The following is a 15,000-nucleotide window of genomic DNA, read 5'->3' as shown; positions in this document are numbered from 1 at the left end:
AAACACTTTATAACAGCCACTGGTGGGTACAGGAAACACTATATAACAGCCACTGGTGGGTACAGGAAACAGGAAACACTTTATAACAGCCACTGGTGGGTACAGGAAACACTTTATAACAGCCACTGGTGGGTACAGGAAACACTATATAACAGCCACTGGTGGGTACAGGAAACACTTTATAACAGCCACTGGTGGGTACAGGAAACAGGAAACACTTTATAACAGCCACTGGTGGGTACAGGAAACACTTTATAACAGCCACTGGTGGGTACAGGAAACACTATATGACAGCCACTGGTGGGTACAGGAAACACTTTGACAGCCACTGGTGGGTACAGGAAACAGGAAACACTATATGACAGCCACTGGTGGGTACAGGAAACACTTTGACAGCCACTGGTGGGTACAGGAAACAGGAAACACTATATGACAGCCACTGGTGGGTACAGGAAACACTTTGACAGCCACTGGTGGGTACAGGAAACAGGAAACACTTTATAACAGCCACTGGTGGGTACAGGAAACACTTTATAACAGCCACTGGTGGGAACAGGAAACAGGAAACACTTTATAACAGCCACTGGTGGGAACAGGAAACACTTTATAACAGCCACTGGTGGGAACAGGAAACAGGAAACACTTTATAACAGCCACTGGTGGGTACAGGAAACAGGAAACACTTTATAACAGCCACTGGTGGGAACAGGAAACAGGAAACACTTTATAACAGCCACTGGTGGGTACAGGAAACACTTTATAACAGCCACTGGTGGGAACAGGAAACAGGAAACACTTTATAACAGCCACTGGTGGGAACAGGAAACAGGAAACACTTTATAACAGCCACTGGTGGGTACAGGAAACACTATATAACAGCCACTGGTGGGTACAGGAAACACTTTATAACAGCCACTGGTGGGTACAGGAAACAGGAAACACTTTATAACAGCCACTGGTGGGTACAGGAAACACTTTATAACAGCCACTGGTGGGTACAGGAAACACTATATAACAGCCACTGGTGGGTACAGGAAACACTTTATAACAGCCACTGGTGGGTACAGGAAACAGGAAACACTTTATAACAGCCACTGGTGGGTACAGGAAACACTTTATAACAGCCACTGGTGGGTACAGGAAACACTATATAACAGCCACTGGTGGGTACAGGAAACACTATATAACAGCCACTGGTGGGTACAGGAAACACTTTATAACAGCCACTGGTGGGTACAGGAAACACTTTATAACAGCCACTGGTGGGTACAGGAAACACTTTATAACAGCCACTGGTGGGAACAGGAAACAGGAAACACTATATGACAGCCACTGGTGGGTACAGGAAACAGGAAACACTATATAACAGCCACTGGTGGGAACAGGAAACAGGAAACACTACCTATGCGTTCATAAAGCTTCTATAACATCTACATAAGATGTTATTACAACCGTCATAACTCAAACACACCCTGCCAGGTAGATGTTTGTCTCTTCCTGGTTCTACATTATTCTAACATCTATTGAGGATTCTTTTGTCCTCTGTGCAGGTCTGTCTCACATCATTGAGACCCGGAAGATTCTGGACCTGAAGATTGACCTAAAGCCTTCATACCTGCTGGTGCCTAAGTCTGGCTTCTACCAAGCCAAGTCTGACCTGATGATCATAGACTTTGGTAGTCTACAGGTGAGAACAGACAGGTAGTCTACAGGTGAGAACAGACGGGTAGTCTACAGGTGAGAGCAGATGGGTAGTCTACAGGTGAGAACAGACTGGTAGTCTACAGGTGAGAACAGACGGGTAGTCTACAGGTGAGAACAGACGGGTAGTCTACAGGTGAGAACAGACGGGTAGTCTACAGGTGAGAACAGACGGGTAGTCTACAGGTGAGAACAGACGGGTAGTCTACAGGTGAGAACAGACGGGTAGTCTACAGGTGAGAACAGACGGGTAGTCTACAGGTGAGAACAGACGGGTAGTCTACAGGTGAGAACAGACGGGTAGTCTACAGGTGAGAACAGACGGGTAGTCTACAGGTGAGAACAGACGGGTAGTCTGAGAACAGGTGAGAACAGACGGGTAGTCTACAGGTGAGAACAGACGGGTAGTCTACAGGTGAGAACAGACGGGTAGTCTACAGGTGAGAACAGACGGGTAGTCTACAGGTGAGAACAGACGGGTAGTCTACAGGTGAGAACAGACGGGTAGTCTACAGGTGAGAACAGACGGGTAGTCTACAGGTGAGAACAGACGGGTAGTCTACAGGTGAGAACAGACGGGTAGTCTACAGGTGAGAACAGACGGGTAGTCTACAGGTGAGAACAGACGGGTAGTCTACAGGTGAGAACAGACGGGTAGTCTACAGGTGAGAACAGACGGGTAGTCTACAGGTGAGAACAGACTGGTAGTCTACAGGTGAGAACAGACTGGTAGTCTACAGGTGAGAACAGACAGGTTCTAGAATAATGACAGCAAAGACACCCTATTGTTTTATTGTGTCATAATTTTAAGTGTGTGTGTGTGTGTGTGTGTGTGTGTGTGTGTGTGTGTGTGTGTGTGTGTGTGTGTGTGTGTGTGTGTGTGTAGCTGGTGAGTGTGGACCAGGGGAACCCCCAGTCTTTATCACCCAGTTTCAGTTCCCTGGAGGAGATTATGGACCGTGCCTACGAGAAGTACTCACTGGAGCTACGTAGTGTCCAGGTCCTTTACAGCAAGTCAGGTACACACACACATACATACACACACACACACCAGGGTTTCCGTTAGACGGTAATAGCCGATACCAGAAATGAAAAGCTGATAAATCAAATTGTCTCCTCGAGAAGGGAAAAGAAAATCCCATTGTGAAATAATCATACAGCTGATTGATGGGAGGAACATGAGTGGAGAGAGAAGAGAATCTAGAGCTGATCATACAGCTGATCATACAGCTGATCATACAGCGGTGCTGATCATACAGCTGATCATACAGCTGATCATACAGCTGATTGATGGGAGGAACATGAGTGGAGAGAGAAGAGAATCTAGAGCTGATCATACAGCTGATCATACAGCTGATCATACAGCTGATCATACAGCGGTGCTGATCATACAGCTGATCATACAGCTGATCATACACCTGATCATACAGTGGTGCTGATCATACAGCTGATCATACAGCTGATCATACAGCTGATCATACAGCTGATTATACAGCGGTGTTGCTACAGCTGATCACACAGCTGATCATACAGCTGATCATACTGCGGTGCTGCTAGAGCTGATCATACAGCTGATCATACAGCTGATTATACAGCGGTGTTGCTACAGCTGATCATACAGCTGATCATACAGCTGATTATACAGCGGTGTTGCTACAGCTGATCATACAGCTGATCATACAGCTGATCATACAGCGGTGCTGCTACAGCTGATCATACAGCGGTGCTGCTAGAGCTGATCATACAGCTGAACATACAGCGGTGCTGCTAGAGCTGATCATACAGCTGATCATACAGCGGTGCTGCTAGAGCTGATCATACAGCTGATCATACAGCGGTGCTGCTAGAGCTGATCATACAGCTGAACATACAGCGGTGCTGCTAGAGCTGATCACACAGCGTTGCTGCTAGAGCTGATCATACAGCTGAACATACAGCGGTGCTGCTAGAGCTGATCACACAGCGTTGCTGCTAGAGCTGATCATACAGCTGATCATACAGCGGTGCTGCTAGAGCTGATCATACAGCTGATCATACAGCTGATCATACAGCGGTGCTGCTGGACTTAAACAGCCTTTCATAAGCCAAATCACTTTGCCACAACTCTAAATGCAATTACGTGTTTAAAAACGGTGTTGATGTCTACGGTTTAAACGGAGCTACCATTTATATATCTGAACTGGTAATTTGAAGCGCGCTTCCCACTAGGCAGGCTTCCCACTAGGCAGGCTTCCCACAAGATCTTCTGTATTAGCAACATGCTAGTTGTTGCATCTATAGATCTTCTGTATTAGCAACATGCTAGTTGTTGCATCTATAGATCTTCTGTATTAGCAACATGCTAGTTGTTGCATCTATAGATCTTCAGTATTAGCAACATGCTAGTTGTTGCATCTATAGATCTTCAGTATTAGCAACATGCTAGTTGTTGCATCTTCCCCCTTACTGCATTTCAAACAGTGTTTTAAATCTGTGTCTCATGAAACCACTCAGATGTCTTCCCACTAACAGTGTTTTCCTGTTAATGTCATTATGGAACAAACATTCACTCAGTCTACTGCCTTGTGAGCACCAATGAGCACTGAGCTCTGTCCCTCACTGTTTCTGTCTCTGTCCCCACTGAGCTCTGTCCCTCACTGTTTCTGTCTCTGTCCCCACTGAGCTCTGTCCCTCACTGTTTCTGTCTCTGTCCCCACTGAGCTCTGTCCCTCACTGTTTCTGTCTCTGTCCCCACTGAGCTCTGTCCCTCACTGTTTCTGTCTCTGTCCCCACTGAGCTCTGTCCCTCACTGTTTCTGTCTCTGTCCCCACTGAGCTCTGTCCCTCACTGTTTCTGTCTCTATCTACTGAGCTCTGTCCCTCACTGTTTCTGTCTCTGTCCACTGAGCTCTGTCCCTCACTGTTTCTGTCTCTGTCCACTGAGCTCTGTCCCTCACTGTTTCTGTCTCTGTCCCCACTGAGCTCTGTCCCTCACTGTTTCTGTCTCTGTCCCCACTGAGCTCTGTCCCTCACTGTTTCTGTCTCTGTCCCCACTGAGCTCTCTCCCTCACTGTTTCTGTCTCTATCTACTGAGCTCTGTCCCTCACTGTTTCTGTCTCTGTCCCTCACTGTTTCTGTCTCTGTCCACTGAGCTCTGTCCCTCACTGTTTCTGTCTCTGTCCCCACTGAGCTCTGTCCCTCACTGTTTCTGTCTCTGTCCCCACTGAGCTCTGTCCCTCACTGTTTCTGTCTCTGTCCCCACTGAGCTCTCTCCCTCACTGTTTCTGTCTCTATCTACTGAGCTCTGTCCCTCACTGTTTCTGTCTCTGTCCCTCACTGTTTCTGTCTCTGTCCCCACTGAGCTCTGTCCCTCACTGTTTCTGTCTCTGTCCCCACTGAGCTCTGTCCCTCACTGTTTCTGTCTCTGTCCCCACTGAGCTCTGTCCCTCACTGTTTCTGTCTCTGTCCCCACTGAGCTCTGTCCCTCACTGTTTCTGTCTCTGTCCCCACTGAGCTCTGTCCCTCACTGTTTCTGTCTCTGTCCCCACTGAGCTCTGTCCCTCACTGTTTCTGTCTCTGTCCCCACTGAGCTCTCTCCCTCACTGTTTCTGTCTCTGTCTACTGAGCTCTCTCCCTCACTGTTTCTGTCTCTGTCCCTCACTGTTTCTGTCTCTGTCCACTGAGCTCTGTCCCTCACTGTTTCTGTCTCTGTCCCTCACTGTTTCCGTCTCAGTCTACTGAGCTCTGTCCCTCACTGTTTCTGTCTCTGTCCACTGAACTCTGTCCCTCACTGTTTCTGTCTCAGTCTACTGAGCTCTGTCCCTCACTGTTTCTGTCTCTGTCCCCGCTGAGCTCTGTCCCTCACTGTTTCTGTCTCAGTCTACTGAGCTCTGTCCCTCACTGTTTCTGTCTCTGTCCACTGAGCTCTGTCCCTCACTGTTTCTGTTTCTGTCCACTGAGCTCTGTCCCTCACTGTTTCTGTCTCTGTCCACTGAGCTCTGTCCCTCACTGTTTCTGTCTCTGTCCACTGAGCTCTGTCCCTCACTGTTTCTGTCTCTGTCCACTGAGCTCTGTCCCTCACTGTTTCTGTCTCTGTCCCCACTGAGCTCTGTCCCTTACTGTTTCGGTCTCTGTCCACTGAGCTCTGTCCCTCACTGTTTCTGTCTCTGTCCCCACTGAGCTCTGTCCCTCACTGTTTCTGTCTCTGTCCCCACTGAGCTCTGTCCCTCACTGTTTCTGTCTCTGTCCACTGAGCTCTGTCCCTCACTGTTTCTGTCTCTGTCCCCACTGAGCTCTGTCCCTCACTGTTTCTGTCTCTTTGTCCACTGAGCTCTGTCCCTCACTGTTTCTGTCTCTTTGTCCACTGAGCTCTGTCCCTCACTGTTTCTGTCTCTGTGTCCACTGAGCTCTGTCCCTCACTGTTTCTGTCTCTGTGTCCACTGAGCTCTGTCCCCCACTGTCCCGGTCTGTCCCCACTGAGCTCTGTCCCCCACTGTTCCGGTCTGTCCCCACTGTTCCGGTCTGTCCCCCACTGAGCTCTGTCCCTCTTTGTCCCCACTGAGCTCTGTCCCCCACTGTTCCGGTCTGTCCCCCACTGAGCTCTGTGCCTCTTTGTCCCCACTGAGCTCTGTCCCCCACTGTTCCGGTCTCTGTCCCCACTGAGCTCTGTCCCTCTTTGTCCCCACTGAGCTCTGTGCCTCTTTGTCCCCACTGAGCTCTGTCCCCCACTGTTCCGGTCTGTCCCCCACTGTTCCGGTCTCTGTCCCCACTGAGCTTTGTCCCCACTGAGCTCTGTCCCCCACTGTTCCGGTCTGTCCCCCACTGTTCCGGTCTCTGTCCCCACTGAGCTTTGTCCCCACTGAGCTCTGTCCCCCACTGTCCCGGTCTGTCCCCACTGAGCTCTGTCCCCCACTGTTCCGGTCTGTCCCCCACTGTTCCGGTCTGTCCCCCACTGAGCTCTGTCCCTCTTTGTCCCCACTGAGCTCTGTCCCCCACTGTTCCGGTCTGTCCCCCACTGAGCTCTGTGCCTCTTTGTCCCCACTGAGCTCTGTCCCCCACTGTTCCGGTCTCTGTCCCCACTGAGCTCTGTCCCTCTTTGTCCCCACTGAGCTCTTTGTCCCCACTGAGCTCTGTCCCCCACTGTTCCGGTCTGTCCCCCACTGTTCCGGTCTCTGTCCCCACTGAGCTCTGTCCCCCACTGTTCCGGTCTGTCCCCCACTGTTCCGGTCTCTGTCCCCACTGAGCTCTGTCCCCCACTGTTCCGGTCTGTTCCCTACAGGTGAGGAGTGGAAGACGGCCCGTCAACGTGGTTCCTCTATACAGCACATCCTGCAGCCCATGGACTTCAGCCTCCAGCTGGCCAAATGCATGGTGGAGAAGGACACCAGGATGCCCAGGTAACACCAGACTGGGGGGGCTGAGCCAGGTAATACCAGACTGGGGGGGCTGAGCCAGTTAACACCAGACTGGGGGGGCTGAGCCAGGTAACACCAGACTGGGGGGGCTGAGCCAGTTAATACCAGACTGTTAACCAGACTGGGGGAGCTGAGCCAGGTAATACCAGACTGGGTGGGCTGAGCCAGGTAATACCAGACTGGGGGGGCTGAGCCAGTTAATACCAGACTGGGGGGGCAGAGCCAGGTAATACCAGACTGGGGGGGCTGAGCCAGGTAATACCAGACTGGGGGGGCTGAGCCAGGTAATACCAGACTGGGGGGGCTGAGCCAGGTAATACCAGACTGGGGGGGCTGAGCCAGGTAATACCAGACCAGATTAGTAAACCTCTGGTATCTACTGTGTTCCAGATTAGTAAACCTCTGGTATCTACTGTGTTCCAGATTAGTAAACCTCTGGTATCTACTGTGTTCCAGATTAGTAAACCTCTGGTATCTACTGTGTTCCAGATTAGTAAACCTCTGGTATCTACTGTGTTCCAGATTAGTAAACCTCTGGTATCTACTGTGTTCCAGATTAGTAAACCTCTATCGACTGTGTTCCAGATTAGTAAACCTCTATCTACTGTGTTCCAGATTAGTAAACCTCTGGTATCTACTGTGTTCCAGATTAGTAAACCTCTATCTACTGTGTTCCAGATTAGTAAACCTCTATCTACTGTGTTCCAGATTAGTAAACCTCTATCTACTGTGTTCCAGATTAGTAAACCTCTATCTACTGTGTTCCAGATTAGTAAACCTCTGGTATCTACTGTGTTCCAGATTAGTAAACCTCTGGTATCTACTGTGTTCCAGATTAGTAAACCTCTATCTCCTGTGTTCCAGATTAGTAAACCTCTATCTCCTGTGTTCCAGATTAGTAAACCTCTGGTATCTACTGTGTTCCAGATTGGTAAACCTCTGGTATCTACTGTGTTCCAGATTGGTAAACCTCTGGTATCTACTGTGTTCCAGATTAGTAAACCTCTGGTATCTACTGTGTTCCAGATTAGTAAATCTCTGGTATCTACTGTGTTCCAGATTAGTAAACCTCTGGTATCTACTGTGTTCCAGATTAGTAAACCTCTGGTATCTACTGTGTTCCAGATTAGTAAACCTCTGGTATCTACTGTGTTCCAGATTAGTAAACCTCTGGTATCTCCTGTGTTCCAGATTAGTAAACCTCTGGTATCTACTGTGTTCCAGATTGGTAAACCTCTGGTATCTACTGTGTTCCAGATTGGTAAACCTCTGGTATCTACTGTGTTCCAGATTAGTAAACCTCTGGTATCTACTGTGTTCCAGATTAGTAAACCTCTGGTATCTACTGTGTTCCAGATTAGTAAACCTCTGGTATCTACTGTGTTCCAGATTAGTAAACCTCTGGTATCTCCTGTGTTCCAGATTAGTAAACCTCTGGTATCTACTGTGTTCCAGATTGGTAAACCTCTGGTATCTACTGTGTTCCAGATTGGTAAACCTCTGGTATCTACTGTGTTCCAGATTAGTAAACCTCTATCTACTGTGTTCCAGATTAGTAAACCTCTGGTATCTACTGTGTTCCAGATTAGTAAACCTCTGGTATCTACTGTGTTCCAGATTAGTAAACCTCTGGTATCTCCTGTGTTCCAGATTCAAGGTGTCTGGAGAACTGCCTCTCCTCCATGTGAAGATCTCAGACCAGAAGATCCAGGGAGTGTTGGACCTGGTCAACAGCATCCCCCTGCCCCAGAGGGATTCCACCCCTTCCACCCCTACCCAGAAGGTACAGTTGGTATGCCCCAGAGGGATTCCACCCCCACCCAGAAGGTACAGTTGGTATGCCCCAGAGGGATTCCACCCCTTCCACCCCCACCCAGAAGGTACAGTTGGTATGCCCCAGAGGGATTCCACCCCCACCCAGAAGGTACAGTTGGTATGCCCCAGAGTGATTCCACCCCTTCCACCCCCACCCAGAAGGTAAAGTTGGTATGCCCCAGAGGGATTCCACCCCTTCCACCCCTACCCAGAAGGTACAGTTGGTATGCCCTAGAGTGATTCCATCCCCACCCAGAAGGTACAGTTGGTATGCCCCAGAGTGATTCCATCCCTTCCACCCCCACCCAGAAGGTACAGTTGGTATGCCCCTGAGTTATTCCACCCCTTCCACTCCCACCCAGAAGGTAAAGTTGGTATGCCCCAGAGGGATTCCACCCCTTCCACCCCTACCCAGAAGGTACAGTTGGTATGCCCTAGAGTGATTCCATCCCCACCCAGAAGGTACAGTTGGTATGCCCCAGAGTGATTCCATCCCTTCCACCCCCACCCAGAAGGTACAGTTGGTATGCCCCAGAGTTATTCCACCCCTTCCACCCCCACCCAGAAGGTACAGTTGGTATGCCCCAGAGTGATTCCACCCCCACCCAGAAGGTACAGTTGGTATGCCCCAGTTCACCAGTAGAGTAACCTACACACACACCCATTATATTGGTACAGTTGGTATGCCCCAGTTCACCAGTAGAGTAACCTCTACACACACCCATTATATTGGTACAGTTGGTATGCCCCAGTTCACCAGTAGAGTAACCTACACACACACCCATTATATTGGTACAGTAGAGTAACTTACACACACACACCCATTATATTGGTACAGTTGGTATGCCCCAGTTCACCAGTAGAGTAACCTCTACACACACCCATTATATTGGTACAGTTGGTATGCCCCAGTTCACCAGTAGAGTAACCTACACACACCCATTATATTGGTACAGTAGAGTAGCCTACACACACCCATTATATTGGTACAGTAGAGTAACCTCTACACACACCCATTATATTGGTACAGTAGAGTAACCTCTACACACACCCATTATATTGGTACAGTTGGTATGCCCCAGTTCACCAGTAGAGTAACCTACACACACCCATTATATTGGTGCAGTTGGTATGCCCCAGTTCACCAGTAGAGTAACCTACACACACCCATTATATTGGTACAGTTGGTATGCCCCTGTTCACCAGTAGTGTAACCTACACACACCCATTATATTGGTACAGTTGGTATGCCCCAGTTCACCAGTAGAGTAACCTACACACACCCATTATATTGGTACAGTTGGTATGCCCCAGTCCACCAGTAGAGTAACCTCTACACACACCCATTATATTGGTAAAGTTGGTATGACCCAGTTCACCAGTAGAGTATCCTCTACACACACCCATTATATTGGTACAGTTGGTATGCCCCAGTTCACCAGTAGAGTATCCTCTACACACACCCATTATATTGGTACAGTAGAGTATCCTCTACTACACACACCCATTATATTGGTAAAGTTGGTATGCCCCAGTTCACCAGTAGAGTAACCTACACACACCCATTATATTGGTACAGTTGGTATGCCCCAGTTCACCAGTAGAGTAACCTACACACACCCATTATATTGGTACAGTTGGTATGCCCCAGTTCACCAGTAGAGTAACCTACACACACCCATTATATTGGTACAGTTCATCATGTCTAATAGTAATAGGATTGGCAATCAACTGTTTTCTTCCCCCTCCTGTCTTGTTTCCACTAGATGCTGTGTTTGTCTGAGGCCAGGCCCGACGTCCTGGGTTTACAGTCTACTGTCCTGCTGGATGCATTAGACACAGGTGTGGGGAGGGGGGGTTCTTCACTAGATGCTGTGTTTGTCTGAGGCCAGGCCCGATGTCCTGGGTTTGCCAGGCCCGACGTCCTGGGTTTACAGTCTACTGTCCTGGATGCATTAGAGACAGGTGGGGGGGGGGGTTCTTCACTAGATGCTGTGTTTGTCTGAGGCCAGGCCCGACGTCCTGGGTTTGCCAGGCCCGACGTCCTGGGTTTACAGCCCACTGTCCTGCTGGATGCATTAGAGACAGGTGGGGGGGGGGAGGTTCTTCACTAAACTGTTTCTGCAGGAACTGATCCAGGGTCTGCTGTTATCTGACCACTCTTAATGGTTATAATTGGGCGACAGGTAATCTGATCCTAGATGGGATGCTCCTCCTGTCCCCTGGTCTTTGTCTAAAATGGATGCCACGACTCGAGTTGTCTGTTGGGGACGGTGAGTCGATGTCGAGTGCAAGCCAGAATACAACAGCTCCCCCCTCAGGGAACAGAAGACTGTATTTTAGAGTCAGCGGCTCAACCTCCTTCATCGGATCTAGATCAGACAAACAAGGGCATTTCCATGGCAACTATAACTGAAGAACAAAGACCAGGAGATTGATGGACCATCTGTTACTGAAGAACAAAGACCAGCAGATAGAAGGACCATCTGTTACTGAAGAACAAAGACCAGGAGATAGAAGGACCATCTGTTACTGAAGAACAAAGACCAGCAGATAGAAGGACCATCTGTTACTGAAGAACAAAGACCAGCAGATAGAAGGACCATCTGTTATTGAAGAACAAAGACCAGGAGATAGAAGGACCATCTGTTATTGAAGAACAAAGACCAGCAGATAGAAGGACCATCTGTTACTGAAGAACAAAGACCAGCAGATAGAAGGACCATCTGTTACTGAAGAACAAAGACCAGCAGATAGAAGGACCATCTGTTACTGAAGAACAAAGACCAGCAGATAGAAGGACCATCTGTTACTGAAGAACAAAGACCAGCAGATAGAAGGACCATCTGTTATTGTATGGGATGAATCATGAATGAGTGGAAACATTTCTTTCACTATGGGATATGTTCTGTTTATGTCCAGACGTCTGTAGGTGATGTACACTGAGTGGACGAAAAATTAGGAACACCTGCTCTTTTCATGACAAACTGTCCAGTCCAGGTGAATCCAGGTGAAAGCTATGATCCCTTATTGATGTCACCTGTTAAATCCACTTCTATCAGTGTAGATGAAGGGGAGGAGACGGGTTAAAGATGGAGTTTTAAGCCTTGAGACAATTGAGACATGGATTGTGTATGTGAGCCATTCAGAGGGTGAATGGGCAAGACAAAATATTTACGTGTCTTTGAACGGGGTATGGTAGTAGGTGCCAGGCGCACCGGTTTGAGTGTGAAGAACTGCAATGCTGCTGGGTTTTTCACTCTCAACAGTTTCCCTGTGTGTATCAAGAATGGTCCACAACCCAAAGGACATCCAGCAAACTTGACACAACTGTGGGAAGCATTGGAGTCAACATGAACCAGCATCCCTGTAGATTGCTTTGACACCTTGTAGAGTCAACATGAACCAGCATCCCTGTAGATTGCTTTGACACCTTGTAGAGTCAACATGAACCAGCATCCCTGTAGATTGCTTTGACACCTTGTAGAGTCAACATGAACCAGCATCCCTGTAGATTGCTTTAACACCTTGTAGAGTCCATGACCCGACGAATTGAGGCTGTTCTGAGGGAGGAAGGGGGAGCAAGACAATATTAGGAAGGTGTTCCTAATGTTTTGTCCACTCAGTGTATGTGTGATCTTTTTACACTATGCAAAATGTATGTAGTCTATATGTAGTCTGTATGTAATCTCTATGTAGTCTGTATGTAATATATATGTAGGCTGTATGTAATATATATGTAGTCTGTATGTTATATACATGTAGTCTGTATGTAATATATATGTAGTCTGTATGTTATATGTATGTAGTCTGTATGTAGTCTGTATGTAGTCTCTATGTAGTCTGTATGTAATATATATGTAGTCTGTATGTAATATATATGTAGTCTGTATGTAGTCTGTATGTAGTCTATATGTAGTCTATATGTAGTCTATATGTAGTCTATATGTAGTCTATATGTAGTCTATATGTAGTCTATATGTAGTCTGTATGTAGTCTGTATGTAGTCTCTATGTAGTCTGTATGTAATATATATGTAGTCTGTATGTAGTCTGTATGTAGTCTGTATGTAGTCTATATGTAGTCTATATGTAATCTCTATGTAGTCTGTATGTAATCTATATCTAGTCTGTATGTAGTCTATATGTAATCTGTATGTAATCTCTATGTAGTCTATATGTAGTCTGTATTTAGTCTGTATGTAGTCTGTATGTAGTCTGTATGTAGTCTGTATGTAGTCTCTATGTAGTCTATATGTAATCTCTATGTAATCTCTATGTAATCTCTATGTAGTCTAATGTAATCTCTATGTAATCTATATGTAGTCTATATGTAGTCTATATGTAGTCTATATGTAGTCTATATGTAGTCTATATATTTATCTTCCTCCTCAGACTCAGATGGGGAGTCATATTATATGTAATCTCCATGTAGTCTGTATGTAGTCTGTATGTAATCTCTATGTAGTCTATATGTAGTCTATATTACTCTATATATTTATCTTCTTCCTCAGACTCAGATGGGGAGTTATATCATATGTCTGTGGATGAGGAGCAGCAACCCTCCGTCATAGAGGAGCTGACTGACGTACACTTCAAGTTTGAAGTCAAAGAGGTACGAAGTGCTTAAAAAAATAAAATAAATTCTCTAATGTTCAAATAACCCCATAATCAAAGCAATACATGTTTCTATTGATGACCCCAGTGGGAGTCGAACGCACAACTCTGGTGTTGCTAAAGCGCTATGCTCTACCAACCGAGCTACACAGGACCACTGTCTAAAGCGCTATGCTACACAGGACCACTGTCTGTCTAAAGCGCTATGCTACACAGGACCACTGTCTGTCTAAAGCGCTATGCTACACAGGACCACTGTCTAAAGCACTATGCTACACAGGACCACTGTCTGTCTAAAGCACTATGCTACACAGGACCACTGTCTGTCTAAAGCGCTATGCTACACAGGACCACTGTCTAAAGCGCTATGCTACACAGGACCACTGTCTAAAGCGCTATGCTACACAGGACCACTGTCTAAAGCGCTATGCTACACAGGACCACTGTCTAAAGCGCTATGCTACACAGGACCACTGTCTAAAGCGCTATGCTACACAGGACCACTGTCTAAAGCACTATGCTACACAGGACCACTGTCTAAAGCGCTATGCTACACAGGACCACTGTCTAAAGCGCTATGCTACACAGGACCACTGTCTAAAGCGCTATGCTACACAGGATCACTGTCTAAAGCGCTATGCTACACAGGACCACTGTCTAAAGCGCTATGCTACACAGGACCACTGTCTAAAGCGCTATGCTACACAGGACCACTGTCTAAAGCGCTATGCTACACAGGACCACTGTCTAAAGCGCTATGCTACACAGGACCACTGTCTAAAGCGCTATGCTACACAGGACCACTGTCTAAAGCGCTATGCTACACAGGACCACTGTCTAAAGCGCTATGCTACACAGGACCACTGTCTAAAGCGCTATGCTACACAGGACCACTGTCTAAAGCGCTATGCTACACAGGACCACTGTCTAAAGCGCTATGCTACACAGGACCACTGTCTAAAGCGCTATGCTACACAGGACCACTGTCTAAAGCGCTATGCTACACAGGACCACTGTCTAAAGCGCTATGCTACACAGGACCACTGTCTAAAGCGCTATGCTACACAGGACCACTGTCTAAAGCGCTATGCTACACAGGACCACTGTCTAAAGCGCTATGCTACACAGGACCACTGTCTGTCTAAAGCGCTATGCTACACAGGACCACTGTCTGTCTAAAGCGCTATGCTACACAGGACCACTGTCTTTCTAAAGCGCTATGCTACACAGGACCACTGTCTGTCTAAAGCGCTATGCTACACAGGACCACTGTCTGTCTAAAGCGCTATGCTACACAGGACCACTGTCTAAAGCGCTATGCTACACAGGACCACTGTCTAAAGCGCTATGCTACACAGGACCACTGTCTAAAGCGCTATGCTACACAGGACCACTGTCTAAAGCGCTATGCTACACAGGACCACTGTCTAAAGCGCTATGCTACACAGGACCACTGTCTATAGCGCTATGCTACAC

At 47.5% G+C, this 15,000-nt stretch overlaps 1 protein-coding gene across 1 annotated transcript in view; it reads left to right on the top strand.

The window, feature by feature from the left end:
* The window catches only part of LOC124035385 (vacuolar protein sorting-associated protein 13C-like), a 245,266-nt gene that overhangs the window by 74,016 nt on the left and 156,250 nt on the right, over window positions 1-15,000 (top strand). Inside the window, exons 21-27 of the mRNA XM_046348841.1 lie at window positions 1,551-1,687; window positions 2,588-2,720; window positions 6,958-7,075; window positions 8,744-8,876; window positions 9,144-9,326; window positions 10,675-10,750; window positions 13,422-13,522. Of these exons, the coding sequence (XP_046204797.1) occupies window positions 1,551-1,687; window positions 2,588-2,720; window positions 6,958-7,075; window positions 8,744-8,876; window positions 9,144-9,326; window positions 10,675-10,750; window positions 13,422-13,522 (881 nt within the window). The remainder of the gene's footprint in view (window positions 1-1,550; window positions 1,688-2,587; window positions 2,721-6,957; window positions 7,076-8,743; window positions 8,877-9,143; window positions 9,327-10,674; window positions 10,751-13,421; window positions 13,523-15,000) is intronic.

Source organism: Oncorhynchus gorbuscha, linkage group LG05 (assembly GCF_021184085.1).
Source record: "Oncorhynchus gorbuscha isolate QuinsamMale2020 ecotype Even-year linkage group LG05, OgorEven_v1.0, whole genome shotgun sequence".
In the NCBI taxonomy this organism is placed as follows: domain Eukaryota; kingdom Metazoa; phylum Chordata; class Actinopteri; order Salmoniformes; family Salmonidae; genus Oncorhynchus; species Oncorhynchus gorbuscha.
This window is presented reverse-complemented; position numbering and strand designations above follow the sequence as displayed.